Source organism: Protomyctophum parallelum, assembly GCF_964188405.1.
Source record: "Protomyctophum parallelum genome assembly, chromosome: 6".
Lineage (NCBI taxonomy): Eukaryota > Metazoa > Chordata > Actinopteri > Myctophiformes > Myctophidae > Protomyctophum > Protomyctophum parallelum.
Genome location: NC_139701.1, coordinates 333481 through 347164, shown reverse-complemented (window position 1 = coordinate 347164; position 13684 = coordinate 333481). Strand labels below are relative to the sequence as shown.

At 50.7% G+C, this 13684-nt stretch overlaps 1 protein-coding gene across 1 annotated transcript; it reads right to left on the bottom strand.

Moving 5' to 3' along the window:
* Positions 1-293: 293 nt before the first annotated feature.
* Positions 294-13041, bottom strand: arid3a (AT-rich interactive domain 3A). The gene is made up of 6 exons (XM_083767442.1): positions 12862-13041; positions 11401-11699; positions 4516-4637; positions 2444-2612; positions 2069-2161; positions 294-1244 (listed from the first exon to the last, which is right to left on the bottom strand). Exons 1-6 carry the CDS (start codon positions 13017-13019, stop codon positions 1093-1095), a joined length of 993 nt encoding a protein of 330 aa, XP_083623568.1. The 5' UTR covers positions 13020-13041; the 3' UTR covers positions 294-1092.
* Positions 13042-13684: the final 643 nt, after the last annotated feature.

The window sequence follows — 13684 nt, the reverse complement described above, 5'->3', positions numbered from 1 at the left end:
TTCGGTAACTACTGAACCACTGTACGGTATGGTTCAGTGACTACTGAACCACTGTACGGTATGGTTCAGTGACTACTGAACCACTGTACGGTATGGTTCAGTGACTACTGAACCACTGTACGGTATGGTTCAGTAACTACTGAACCACTGTACGGTATGGTTCAGTAACTACTGAACCACTGTACGGTATGGTTCAGTAACTACTGAACCACTGTACGGTATGGTTCAGTGACTACTGAACCACTGTACGGTATGGTTCAGTAACTACTGAACCACTGTACGGTATGGTTCAATAACTGAACCATGCAAACCAACAATAATGTCTTTATGGAAACATGCCTGAGGTCACAGCGGTAGTTTTGTTATATATGCCCTGAAGAAAAATAACATAATATTCCTTTAAAGCTTAAAAATAGAGGATATTCATAATTTTCGATCTTTTTTTTTTTTTTTAAGTTTAGTTTTTTTTCCAAATAAATCCTAAATATATAGATTCATATATATTTTTTGCAGTGAGAGGATTGTTAATGATTACAATAACGATAATAACAACAATAGTGAGAATAACAATAATGATAATAATGATAGTTTTGATAATAAAAACAAAACAGCTGTCCTCTGAAGGAGAAGCGTGGCTGTCAGTCAGTAGCTGTCTGTGTGTGTGTGTGTGTGTGTGTGTGTGTGTGTGTGTGTGTAAACAGTGCATTACCCTTCCTTGTTATTATTAAATTATTTTGTTCTTCGGATATTCTGTACATTTATGTAGAAATAAATTATTCACAGGTTGTGCATATATCTCATTTTTCACATACTGACTCCATTCGATATCATATTTTTCCTTTTGGCTAAAGAACAAAAAGAGGGGAGTTTTCTGAGAAGAAAAACCTGAGATAGTGTACTTCAAGTGGTCTGACGTCTTTCAGTTTTGTGTATGTCTGTACAGTGTGTGTGTGTGTGTGTGTGTGTGTGTGTGTGTGTGTGTGTGTGTGTGTGTGTGTGTGTGTTTTGGCATATACCATGTAGAAAATGAGGTTGGTTTTTGGCTTTAGTTAGCGTGGTGATAAAAAAGGGGTGTAAGGTGGGTGGGAGTTGTTAAGACGATGGGTGGGTTGTGTTGGACGAGGTAGGTGTGTGAGGGGGCTGCTGCTGCTGCTGCTGGGAGCCCATGCTCCGAGGGCCGGGGCCCTTGCCCATCCCGGAGGCCCCTGAGGAGGCTGATCGTGCCGCCTGAGCAAAAAGGACACCTGTTCAAAATGACACGACACAATTCAAGTTAGTTCGGGTGCTTTTCCATTTATCACACGGCTTGGTCCAATGCTTGATTCCCGATTGGTCAATCACCGAATTCAGCAGGGTGTGTTATTTTTGAATAATGACTGGTGAGTTCAATAACGGACTGCTTGTGCCACTTGGTAAGCATTAATGCTTTCATTAATGCTTTCATTACCTTTTGTTGTTACTTTTGGGTCCATTTATTAATTTATTTATTAAGAAGCCGTGTAATAAGCGGGCGATAAAGACCTCTCTGATATTGCGTAAGGGTCTAATCATTTTATTTCTCAACAATGAGCGGCTTCTCAGGGTTCACGGAGGGTCTTCCAAATGGACCCTTACCCCACTCTGAGGTGTCCTCCAAATGAAAGCGTTTATGAACCAATGAAGAAATGCATCATTAGAATGAAACGAGACACAGACATGGACACACGGGCACCGTACAGTATGTGCTATTAGGGTTAGTTTGTGTTTGTTTTCTTTACAATTGTTGGTAAACAGTAGACATGCAACTTAAATGTTTGCCCTGGTCTGTGATGATATGTGTGTTTGCTGCTACAGATACATTTTTATTGATGACCCGTTATTGATTTTAAATCGTCTCTGCGCTGTGCCACAAATGACCTGTCAGAGACCTATCGGAGGCTAAGCCTGTCTGAGCACGCAAACAAATGAATAAATAAATATACATAAATCCCGAGTGCAATCAAGGTCAAGTGTAGATTAGTATTAAGCGAGGGAGTGAGGTGGACGGTGTCGGGTGATGATGGAGGCGGAGGTTACATATTATACTGACCGGTGTACACCACTCCATTCAGCTCCACTGACATGCTGATGCTGCTCAGGCCGTTGGTGGTCAGGTTGAGCGCAGAGTCCTGTCTGCTGTCTCCTATAGTGAGAAAACAATGTTGTACGTTAAGCCAATCATCTGTGGACCGCCCTACTGTATAGTATCCCCTCCTACACATGCCAAAGCCACCGGCAAAGATGGTACAGAAACCTATATGTCATTTCTCTGAAGCCTCCGTATACATGTGACAGCAGCAACCATGATAAACCCCCGGCCCAAACACTGGGTTCAAAGCTCTCTGCTGCTCCACGGGAACCCCCGCCCACCTTGGCCTACCTTGGTTGCTGATGCGTATGTTCATGGGCATCTGAGCGGTCCTACCTTGGTTGCTGATGCGTATGTTCATGGGCATCTGAGCGCTCATGGCCAGCAGGTTGTGCTGTAGAGCTCTCTGCAGTAACCGTTGGTGCTCCTCCGCCGGCAGCGCCATCCTCTTCTCCGGCGGTTCCCCGGACTCCAGCTTGTCCCGGAGCTGCTCCAGAGCTGCCACCTGCACCCAGGTCAGCACACCGTTCACACCCGTTCTGACCTGAGATCAGATTCTAAAAAAAATGTCTTCTACATCCTGACAGTTTTCTTGAAAAAGCTATATGTTTCTATGTGTCAGTCGTTCTTCGATTTCTTCAAAAAATAGCAGACCTACAAGCTCGTAATGAGCTTGTAGATCTGCTATTTTTCAATAGCTAAAGCATAACCTTTTAGCCCCGTGATCCAAAAATAGAGAAAATAGCAGATCTACAAGCTCGTAGCGCGCCACTCGGTGGCGCGCTATGAGCTTGTAGATCTGCTATTTTTCAATAGCTAAAGCATAACCTTTTAGCCCCGTGACCCAAAAATAGAGAAAATAGCAGATCTACAAGCTCACGACACGTCGCTTCGTGGCGCGTTGTAGAGCTTGTATAGATCGGCTATTTTCACTACTTCTTTTTTTTTTTACTTAAAGTTTTATCCCACAATTTTGTAACCCAGTTTTTCTTTTCACCCAGTGCCAATTATCTAATGTAATCCAACCTGGGGGGGCAGCGGACTGACCTCATGCCTCCTTCTATGCATGAGGAGTCCAAGCTGCTTCTTTTCACCTGACAGGGGGGAATTTCCCCGGCCGGACGTAGCGCGTGGAAGGGACACGTTATTCCGACCAGTTCCTTTCCCCTCCATCAGGCGCCCCGGCTGGCCAGGGGGAGGTAGTTTTAGAGACCAGGATTACTGCATGTTTTTTCACTACTTCTTAAACATTTTTGTTTCCCTAATTTATGGAATTTGTTCGATTTTTCTTTGATTTCTTCGTAAAACGAATGAGAAAAAAACAAACAATTGAATTTGTTTTTAATTCATAAAAAGTTTAGCTTTTTTTTTGGGAAAATGTTGTAAAATGTGTCCGCAACCTGTGGGTCGGTTCCCTGACTCACTGTTTGGGAAACAGCGCTGTAAGTTACCAACTATAAGGTGTTAACCCATTCTGACCTGAGATCAGATTCTAAAAATGTCTTCTAAATCCTGAGAGTTTTCTGAAAAAGCTATGTTTCTATGTCAGTCGTTTGATTTTTCAAAAATAGCAGACCTACAAGCTCGTAGCGCGCCACTCGGTGGCGCGATATGAGCTTGTAGGTCTGCTATTTTTCAATAGCTAAAGCATAGCATAATGCTAACACCAAAAGGGGATCCCATATTGCAGTGTCAGCCTCGGGCTTCACAGTCATCGGGGATGGATGAGAGCAGATCCAATATATATTTAATGAACGCTATAAGAACAAAATCAATATTTTTACGGGCTCTTTCGTTCAACCGTATGAAGGAAAATATGTCTGATTTCTGTGAATAGACGCATACTGTACGACCTTGTTGAGAGAAAATGAGACAACACGGAGACATTTAGAACATCAAACACTGATCCATAAATATTACATTTACAGCCAGCACACAATATAACTAATGTTCAGTACATAATATAGATCAGTGCTTCTTTGACCCATTTTGACCCATTTTGACCTGAGATAAGCTAAGGTTCTAAAAATGTCTCTTTGAAAATGACAGTTTTCGGAAAAAGCTACGTTTCTATGTCAGTCGTTCTTCGATTTCTTAAAAAATAGCAGACCTACAAGCTCGTATCGCGCCACTCGGTGGCGCGCTACGAGCTTGTAGGTCTGCTATTTTTCAATAGCTAAAGCATAGCATGATGCTAACACCAAAATGGGTTAATGTCAAGGCCCCCACCAGTTTTGTATGCATTGTATTGCGTGAGAACAAATGGAACCAAATGGTTGTGTACACTCTCAGAGTTACTATTAAGCATCAATATGATACTCTAAAGGGTTTAGCCGGGGGACTATAGCTCCCTGGAATAAATTGGAATAAAAAAATAATAATAATAATTAAAGAAAAAGAAAGGTTACCTGTGCAGCCATGGCTGCCTGCGCGGCCACGGCCTGTACCGCAGCGACAGAGTGACCCGCCATGGCACCGACCGGCAGGCGCCCCATTCCCATTGGCAGGATGTGATGGCCGCCCTCCTCTTCTGGTTGGAACGGCGCGCACGGAAACAGAGAAGAAAGAGCCCACAGGTTAAAACAACAAGATTCAGTTAACACGGAAACAGGGAAGAGGAGAAGAGCCCACAGGTTAAAACGATAGTTACGTATGTAACTACGGTTCTATGAGTCCTGAATGACCGCCAGAGGCGGTGCTTTAAGCACTGAATACGTCCCTTCGCGCATGCGCAGTCGAGTATTTTATACCAACAATGTCGGTTGACCCCGTGATGACCCGGAGTCGTCTATAACTTCCGGCAGTCATCCGGGGCTCAGTCCCTACAGAATCTTCTCGCGAAAAACACGAGGATTCTGAGTGACAAGAGTGCCTCTGGCGGTCATTCAGGACTCATAGAACCGTAGTTACATACGTAACTATCGTTCTATTTCGTCCCTGCTGACCGCCAGAGGCGGTGCTTTAAGCACTGAATGACTTATACCAGCCAAGTCACGAGGAATCCTGATTACAAACCTCAAAGGGTAGAACCGGAGGATTCGGGGAAGAGGACCACGTCCAATGGGTGGGGAGTGGCAACATTCACCCTGTAGTACCTTGAGAAAGTGCCTGCCGAAGCCCATGAGGCGGCGGCACAAATGTCCTCCAAGGGCACCCCTCTCATGGCAGCCCATGATGTGGAAATGCTCCTTGTAGAGTGGCACCGTACCCCTGATGGTACGGGGAGGTTACTCATAGGCGTGACTGATTGCGTCTACAATCCAGTGGGACAGGCGCTGCTTGGAGAGAGCGCCGCCTTTGTTCACACCACTATGGCAAAGGAATAGCTGCTCTGCTCGCCTGATGCGTGCAGTAGCTTCAATGTAGGCTCTCAGGGCCCGGACTGGGCACAACAGCTCCAGTTTGTCTGTCAGCTCCCCAGGTGGGGGGTTAAATCGAGCCAGCCTGATAGGCTGGTTGAGGTGAGCCTGCGACAGCACCTTCGGGAGGAATGCTATGTTTGGCCACAGCGTGACCCCCGAGCCGTCTGCGTTCCACCTCAGACATGATTCGCTGACTGACAGAGCGTGCAGTTCACTGACGCGCTTTGCCGATGTAATGGCCAGGAGAAGGGCTGTCTTGCATGACACCCACTTCAGCTCTGCCTGTGCCAAGGGTTCGAAGGTAGGCCCGCACAGGGCGTCCAGTACCCGGTTAAGGTCCCATGACGGAGCTCTCGGAGCTCTCGGGGGGTGCAACCTCTGAGCCCCTCTCAGGAAGAGGGACACCAGGTTGTGGCTCCCTACTGTGCTGTCATTGATTACAACATGGCGGCAGGATATAGCTGCCACGTAGACCTTCAAGGTAGAGGGGGATCGGCCCTTACCTAGTAGGGATTGCAGGAACTCCAGGATTTTGGGTACAGGGCAGTGTACTGGGTCTTCGCCCAGATCCCTACACCAGCTGGAAAACAGCTTCCACCTGTTGTCGTACTGTAGCCTGGTGGACGGCGCTCTGGCGTTCAGTATTGTGTGTCTCACCGGGCTGCTCAGCAGTGGTTCCGGCCCCTGAGCGGCCAGACGCACAGCTGGAGGCGTTGTGGGCATGGGTGCCAGATCCGGCCTCCCAGCTGCGACAGTAGGTCCTTCCTGTCGGGGAGGCGCCAAGGTGCTCCGTGACAGAGGCTGTGGAGCAGGGGGAACCATGTCCTCCCTGGCCAAAAAGGGGCCACCAGCAGGATGGTGTGACCCTCCTGAACGACCCTCTGGAGAACTGTACGTACCAGAGGAAGTGGTGGAAATGCATAGAGCAACTCCTGTGGCCAGGGGTGCGCCAGTGCGTCCAGGCCCAGAGGACTGACTGCTTCCACTAGGGAGAACCAGCGAGGGCAGTGGGTTGACTCCCCTGAGGCAAAAAGGTCCACCTGTGCTCTCCCGAAGCGGGCCCAGATGGTGTGCACCACATCCGGATGGAGGCGCCATTCCCCTGACGGGGGCTTCTGGCGGGAGAGGAAGTCTGCAAGGTGGTTCTGCACCCCTGGTATGTGCACCGCCCGTAGGCTGGTGAGACGGGGGGCCGCCCACGTCAGCAGGTCTGTGGACACCTCTAGCAGTCGTGCAGACTTGGTTCCGCCCTGGTGGTTGATGTGAAATACGGTTGAGGTGTTGTCTGACCGTATGAGGATGTGCCTGCCTCTCAAATATGGCAGGAAGCGTTGTAGGGCCAGGTGCACCGCACGTAGCTCCAGCACGTTTATGTGGTCTAGGCGATCTTCCGCCGACCACTGGTCGCGAGCTGTCCTGCTCTGCCACACCGCACCCCAGCCCAGAGGGCAAGCGTCGGTGGTGACGATCTCCCTGCGAGAGGGAATGGACCCCATAGGGACCCCACTCGACAGGTACGCCCTGTCTCTCCATGGGCCTAGGGCGAGTAGACACCGTTGTGACACCGTTATCTTCCTGTGTCTGTGTCGCTCGGCATCCAAATGAAAACTGTTCAGCCACCTCTGCAGGGGGCGCAGTCGGAGCAAGCCCAGGGGGACAACGGCCGCCACGGACGTCAGTTTGCCCAAGAGGCGGAGGAATGTGATCAGCGACAGCCGACTGCCTCTCCGGAACATGGGAAGAAACTTTAGGATGTCGTCCACCCGGCGGGAGGACGGACAGGCTTTCATCGTTATGGTGTGTAAAGCCAGACCAATAAACATTGTGGTTCGGGATGGGATCAGGCAACTCTTTTCCACATTTACCTTTAACCCCAGCCGGGCTGCATGGGACAGGAGGCGTGCTGTGTCCTCGGCTACCTGCGCCTGGGATGGCGCGCAGATCAGCCAGTCGTCCAGATATGGAAGGATCTTGACGCCCTGCGACTGGAGAGGCGCCAGCGCCGCTGCCACACACCTTGTAAATACTCTCGGAGAGAGGGAGAGTCCGAACGGCAGAACTCTGAACTGCCAGTGGCGGCCTCGATAAGCAAACCGCAGGAACTGGCGGTGTTGCTGAGCAATGGGGACATGGAAGTATGCGTCCTTTAGGTCCACTGATGTGAACCATTCCCTGTGGGTGATGGATTGCAGGACGTCTCTTGAGGTCAACATGTGGAACGGGATTACCTTCATGAATCTGTTCAGAATACTCAGGTCTAAGACAGGACGAAAACCGCCTGTCTTCTTTGGTACCAGAAAGTATGTTGAGTAGAACCCCCTGGGGTGTTCCCGAGGGTCTACTGCTTCGATGGCGCCCTTGGCCAGGAGGGTGGACAGCTCCTGGTCTAGGGCAAGGGCCTTTGCCGGGTCGGCTATGGTGGTCATTCTGACCCGGCCGGCTGTGGGGGGCCGGCGTCGGAACTGGAGCTTGTACCCGTGGGTTAAGGTGGCAACCACCCACGTGTCCGAAGCATGAGCAGCCCAGTACCTGAGCTGCCGAGGTGTAAAGTATCCGACGGCCGGCCCCGTGGTCTCAGCGTCTGCCCCCCCGGCCCCTAGGGGCTCTGGGGGGGGGTCCGCCAGAGTCCGGGGCTCGAAACTGCCTAGTAGAGGACCGGCCAGGGTTCTGGCCCCGCCTCTGTTCAGTACGCTGGGAAGTGCGCTGGCCCCAAGTGGGGGCCTGTGGTTGGCGAGCTCGGGTGGCGGCCGAGGGGCCTCTGCTCCTGTTAGGAGGCCCCTCTGGGGGAGGCATGCGCTGTCGCCTCAGGCTTGACAGCTGCTCCTTGTCCTCCCTGGCCCGGATTGTGCGGTCCAGCGCTTCCCGCGCAGCTGGGCCGAATATCGCACCCGGCACCACTGGGAGTCCGCGCAGGGTTGCCCTGGTTTTCTCAGTCAGGTTGGCCTGTGAGAGCCAGACTTGGCGCCGCGCCTGAACAAGAGTGGACATCATCCGTCCAAGTTCTCGTGACATGAGGCCGAATGCCTCCAGTGATGCGTCACAGAGAGTGTTGGCGTCTGCGGGCCCTGCGTTCGTGTTGTCCGCCTGCAGAGATGCAGAGAGGGCCAGCATGAGGTGTGACAGGGAGTTAGAGATCCTCCCGGCACGGGCTCCTGCATCATAAGCCCTTATGAGGAGGTCGTCGGTGGTCCTGCACTGGGGTCGGGGGCACCTGGTGTCCTGCCGTAGCGCCTCGTCGGGGTCGACGACTAAGGAAGCAATGCAGGGCTCCACAGCCGGCATGCGAAGCAGGCCGACTCCTTCCGGGTTGTCCATGGCCGCGAGAGTACGGCCATCGGCAGAGAGACGAGTGCAAGCCTTCGAGTCTCTCCAGCAAGTATGCAGCTCTTTCAGAAAATCCTCTGAATGAGGAACGGCAAAGCTCGAGGGGGCTGGCTTGTTCCTGAAGAATCGGCTTGACGGGGCTGGCTCCGCCTGCTGCGGTCCAGCCAGGCCTTGATGTTCAAAAGCCATGTACAGGGCGGCCCTCATGGAGCCGCCCCCCGTCTCCGTCAGACAGGTCTGGGCTGACGTATATGAGTCCTGCTCCGAGACCTCGGAAGCCCCCTCTGCCCCATCCACCTCACCATCATCATCATGGAAGTGGGTGGCTGAGGCCGCCAGGGACAGTGTGTCAGGGTCCTGATTCTCAGGGATCAGGTGTGGCATCGGAGGAGTAGGTGGTTCCACTCCCTCCGGCTGGATCTCGGGCTGGCGGGCCATGAACATGGCCCTCATTAGGGCCAGGTCGGCAGACAGCTGGTCGACCTTGGATGACAGGCTGTGGTCAGGCCCCGCCCTTCTCCTGGAAGCGGGGGTCGAGGTAGTAGGTGCGGTGGATCGCCGCTTGGAAGCCCTGGTCTGGCGTTGAGTTAGCATGCCCAATGGGGGAAGCTCACCCTCAACCTTCTCCACCTGTGCCAACCTGGCTGTCCTCACCTCCCGGGGCATGATGGTGCAGTTCATGCATGGGTTGTCGCCGAGTGCCTCCCTCAAATGTTGGGGGCCAAGGCACCCAGGGCAGAGGTCATGCCCATCCTCTGGCCGCAGAGGAGCCTGGCAGGAGGTGCACAGGTGGTGGCGGGGTTCGTCCATCGGTAACCCGCAGATGTAGCCCAGAGCGCGGACGCTAGTGGTCGCTAGGGGTGGAGCCGTAAGCTGGAGGGAGGGAGCGCGGACGCTGCCTGTGCCAGTAGAGGCTACTGTAGCTGCTAAAGGCCGCTTAGCTGGAGGAAGGGGGCGCGCACGCCGCCTATGCCAGGTAAGGGGTGCTCTAGCAGAAACCAGTATATATGATATAAATATATAATGATATAGTTATATATATATAATTTAAGAAAAACAACCTATAAAGTGGCAATGGCTCTGTGCCGAAATTAAAGTACACTATGAGAACAAGTGACGACTAAATCAGTCAAGCCAATTCATAAAGCTGGGGTTACTTACGTAACCTCGCGGTGCTATATAGCTGGCCAGTGCCAGCAAAGACTCATTCAGAGAGGCAGAGTAAATAGCAGTAAATAAGTACACTTATAAGTAGTATAAGTATAAGTAGTATAAGTATAAGTAGTAAAGTATAAGTATAGTAAACAAAGAATAATAGCGTCGACTCACGTGCTGAGAGCGGGTAGCGCTAACGCTTGCCGTCAGACTCTACAGCACTGCGGCGCAGCCTTCGTGGGAAAAACAAGACAGCGTAAGCTGTCAAAGAGAACGAGCTATCCGTTCAACTTTGACGGGTGCTGAACGGGACGCTCAGGTCGCCGTTTGTAGCACGCAACCGTGTGTGTTGCAGGGAAGCAGCGCGCACGCAGCCTGTGCGAACAGGGGTTGTCTGCTTACCTTGTTCCCACGGGGAAAGAAGACGATGTGAAGCCCAGCTCCACTCGAAACGATACAATAGTAGTAGTATTAAGTCGCAGTCCCTGGAGGGCGAACGCACGCGTCACAACTCCGACCAATAATGGTCGCGGGACTACCGGCGACTTAGTAGTAGTAAAGCAATAGTTCTGTTATCATGCAGTTTAATTCTGCTGTAGAACTCTGTACTGTGTACAACTTGCGCAAAGCGAGAAGAAATTAGGGACTGAGCCCCGGATGACTGCCGGAAGTTATAGACGACTCCGGGTCATCACGGGGTCAACCGACATTGTTGGTATAAAATACTCGACTGCGCATGCGCGAAGGGACGTATTCAGTGCTTAAAGCACCGCCTCTGGCGGTCAGCAGGGACGAAATAGAACAACTTCCATTCCATTCATGACCACTGCCACTGCCACATAGTTAGGTGTACACGGACATTGCTGGGTGTAGGAGTGGTCGAACCACTCAAAAAGCAGCACCACTTACACCAACAGTCTTGTTTTTGGCAGCAAATTTCTATTTTAGTTTTAGTCATAATAGTCTTTGGACTGAAACTTCATTTAGTTTTAGTCACATTTTAGTCACCTGGAATGTCTTGGTGTTAGTCTAGTTTTAGTCGACTAAATGTCATAAGATTTTAGTCGACTAAATCTACAGTTGATTTAGTCGACTAAAATGTATTTTGGTGGGCATTGATGCCGTCGTAAGGACTGTTTTTACACTTGCTGAAAATAGCCGATCTACAAGCTCACAACGCGTCGCGTTGCGACGCGTTGTGAGCGGCTGCAACCAAGTGTAAAATGACTTATACTGGATCTCTTGTCCACTAGTCCCTTCCTAACATTTTAGTCTAGTTTTTATTTGTCTACGAAATTGTCAGTATATTTAGTCTTAGTTTCAGTCATAATAGCTTAGTTTTCATTTAGTTTCCATTCGTTTTCGTCAGTGGAAAAAGGTAGTCTACAAACATTTTTCGTCTTAGTTTTAGTCGATGAAAACAACACTGTGCACCAACCACCAACAATTCACCTTTTTTGATTTTGTGGACCCCGGGGCCGGTGAGCAACGAGGCTCCGTTGGTGTGCCCCCCTGCCCCCGGCATGCCCCCGTGGCCGTGCAGCGCGGTGGGCATGCCCCCGTGGTGGGCATGGGGCAGCTTGGGCGAGGAGAGCATGGTGGGCGTGCCGTTGGGCGAGTAGGTGAACAGGGAGCTGCCGAAGCTCTGCCGCCGGCCCTCGCGCCGGTTGCTGTCGATGGCCGCCTGCAGCTCGTTGGGGTTGCTGAGCGCCCGCTTGTCACACTCGTACGGGTAGAGGTACTTCATGTATCTGTGAGGAGGGAGAGAGAGAGAGAGAGACGGGAGTGAGTTTACACTCGTACGGGTAGAGGTACTTCATGTATCTGTGAGGAGGGGAGAGAGAGAGAGAGACGGGAGTGAGTTTACACTCGTACGGGTAGAGGTACTTCATGTATCTGTGAGGAGGGAGAGAGAGAGAGAGACGGGAGTGAGTTTACACTCGTACGGGTAGAGGTACTTCATGTATCTGTGAGGAGGGAGAGAGAGAGAGAGATGGGAGTGAGTTTACACTCGTACGGGTAGAGGTACTTCATGTATCTGTGAGGAGGGAGAGAGAGAGAGAGAGACGGGAGTGAGTTTACACTCGTACGGGTAGAGGTACTTCATGTATCTGTGAGGAGGGAGAGAGAGAGAGAGATGGGAGTGAGTTTACACTCGTACGGGTAGAGGTACTTCATGTATCTGTGAGGAGGGAGAGAGAGAGAGAGACGGGAGTGAGTTTACACTCGTACGGGTAGAGGTACTTCATGTATCTGTGAGGAGGGAGAGAGAGAGAGAGATGGGAGTGAGTTTACACTCGTACGGGTAGAGGTACTTCATGTATCTGTGAGGAGGGAGAGAGAGAGAGAGACGGGAGTGAGTTTACACTCGTACGGGTCGCCATTATATGGAGAAGGCGATGCTTTCTGTACCCGTGATCTGGATCCTGAAGCACTTGTTGTAGAGTTTTCTCAAGTTTGCGCATCCACTATTGTTTGTGTTGCAAATAAATAATAAATGCAAATAAAGATGTTAAATGTGTGTGTGTGTGTGTCCTTTATACCATTGGAGAAGCTCAGATACAACAGGTTCAAATCTCGCCAGAAATGTGTAAAGGCTTGGTCCCCTTTCCTTGAATTCACCCTTTCACTGTCTTCCGATTCACTGTCTTTTGATGATGTGTCCTAAGTGTTTTTCCTACATGTAATTGTGTGTGTGTGTGTGTGTGTGTGTGTGTGTGTGTGTGTGTGTGTGTGTGTGTGTGTGTGTGTGTGTGTGTGTGTGTGTGTGTGTGTGTGTGTGTGGTACTGACTGTGTGCGGAGCGTGAAGGCGGCGCTAGTGATGGAGGTGGGCAGGTTCAGGCCCTTGGTGATCTCTGTGTGTGTGTGTGTGTGTGTGTGTGTGTGTGTGTGTGTGTGTGTGTGGTACTGACTGTGTGCGGAGCGTGAAGGCGGCGCTGGTGATGGAGGTGGGCAGGTTCAGGCCCTTGGTGATCTCCCTCCACAGCTTCTTGTTGATGACCTCCACCAGGCCTCCCTTCTCCGTCACCAGCTGGTACAGCATGTACAGGTCCAGCACCTGCTTGGCCATGATGGGGATGCGGTTCACCGGGGTCCCTGGGGGGGGGGGGGGGGGGGGGGGTCACAGGTCACAGGTCAAAAGGTTATAGGCAGAGAAGGGGCAGATATTGAGGCGGGGCCTCTAAGCCTTTTTGAATGTGTCGTTACTGCGGAGATTTGAAGAACGGTATAGACACATCCTGACAGTTTTCTGAAAAAGCCATGTTTCTGTGTCAGTCGTCCTTCGATATTTCAAAAATAGCAGACCTACAAGCTCGTAGCGCTATGAGCTTGAGCTTGTAGATCTGCTATTTTTCAATAGCTAAAGCATAACATAATGCTAACACCAAAAGGTGTTCCCACCCAAAATGGGTTAAAACCCCCATGTTTCTGTATCAGTGGTGCTCAATATTTCATGTCAAGGACCCAAAAAATTATATGTAACATGCTGCCGACCCCCCATCTGAAAATATGTTGTTCCAGGGACCCCCCCCCCCCCCCCCAGAAGCAAAGATTTGAGTTAAAATGTTCACTCTGAAAGAATATATATATTCAAAGATTTGAGGCACATTTTCACGATTTTTCAAAAATAGCAGACCTACAAGTTCATAGCGCGGCACTCGGTGCCGCGCTATGAACTTGTAGATCTGCTGTTTTTCAATAGCTAAAGCATAACATTATGCTAACACCAAAAGG

Coding starts and splice junctions, on each gene's coding strand:
- arid3a (XM_083767442.1), bottom strand. CDS start 13,019: ATGGCCAAGCAGGTGCTGGACCTGTACATGCTGTACCAGCTGGTGACG. Junction 4,638..11,400: donor GGTCCACAAAATCAAAAAAG/GTGAATTGTTGG, acceptor CGTTCCAACCAG/AAGAGGAGGGCGGCCATCAC. Junction 2,613..4,515: donor AGGCAGCCATGGCTGCACAG/GTAACCTTTCTT, acceptor ACCTGGGTGCAG/GTGGCAGCTCTGGAGCAGCT.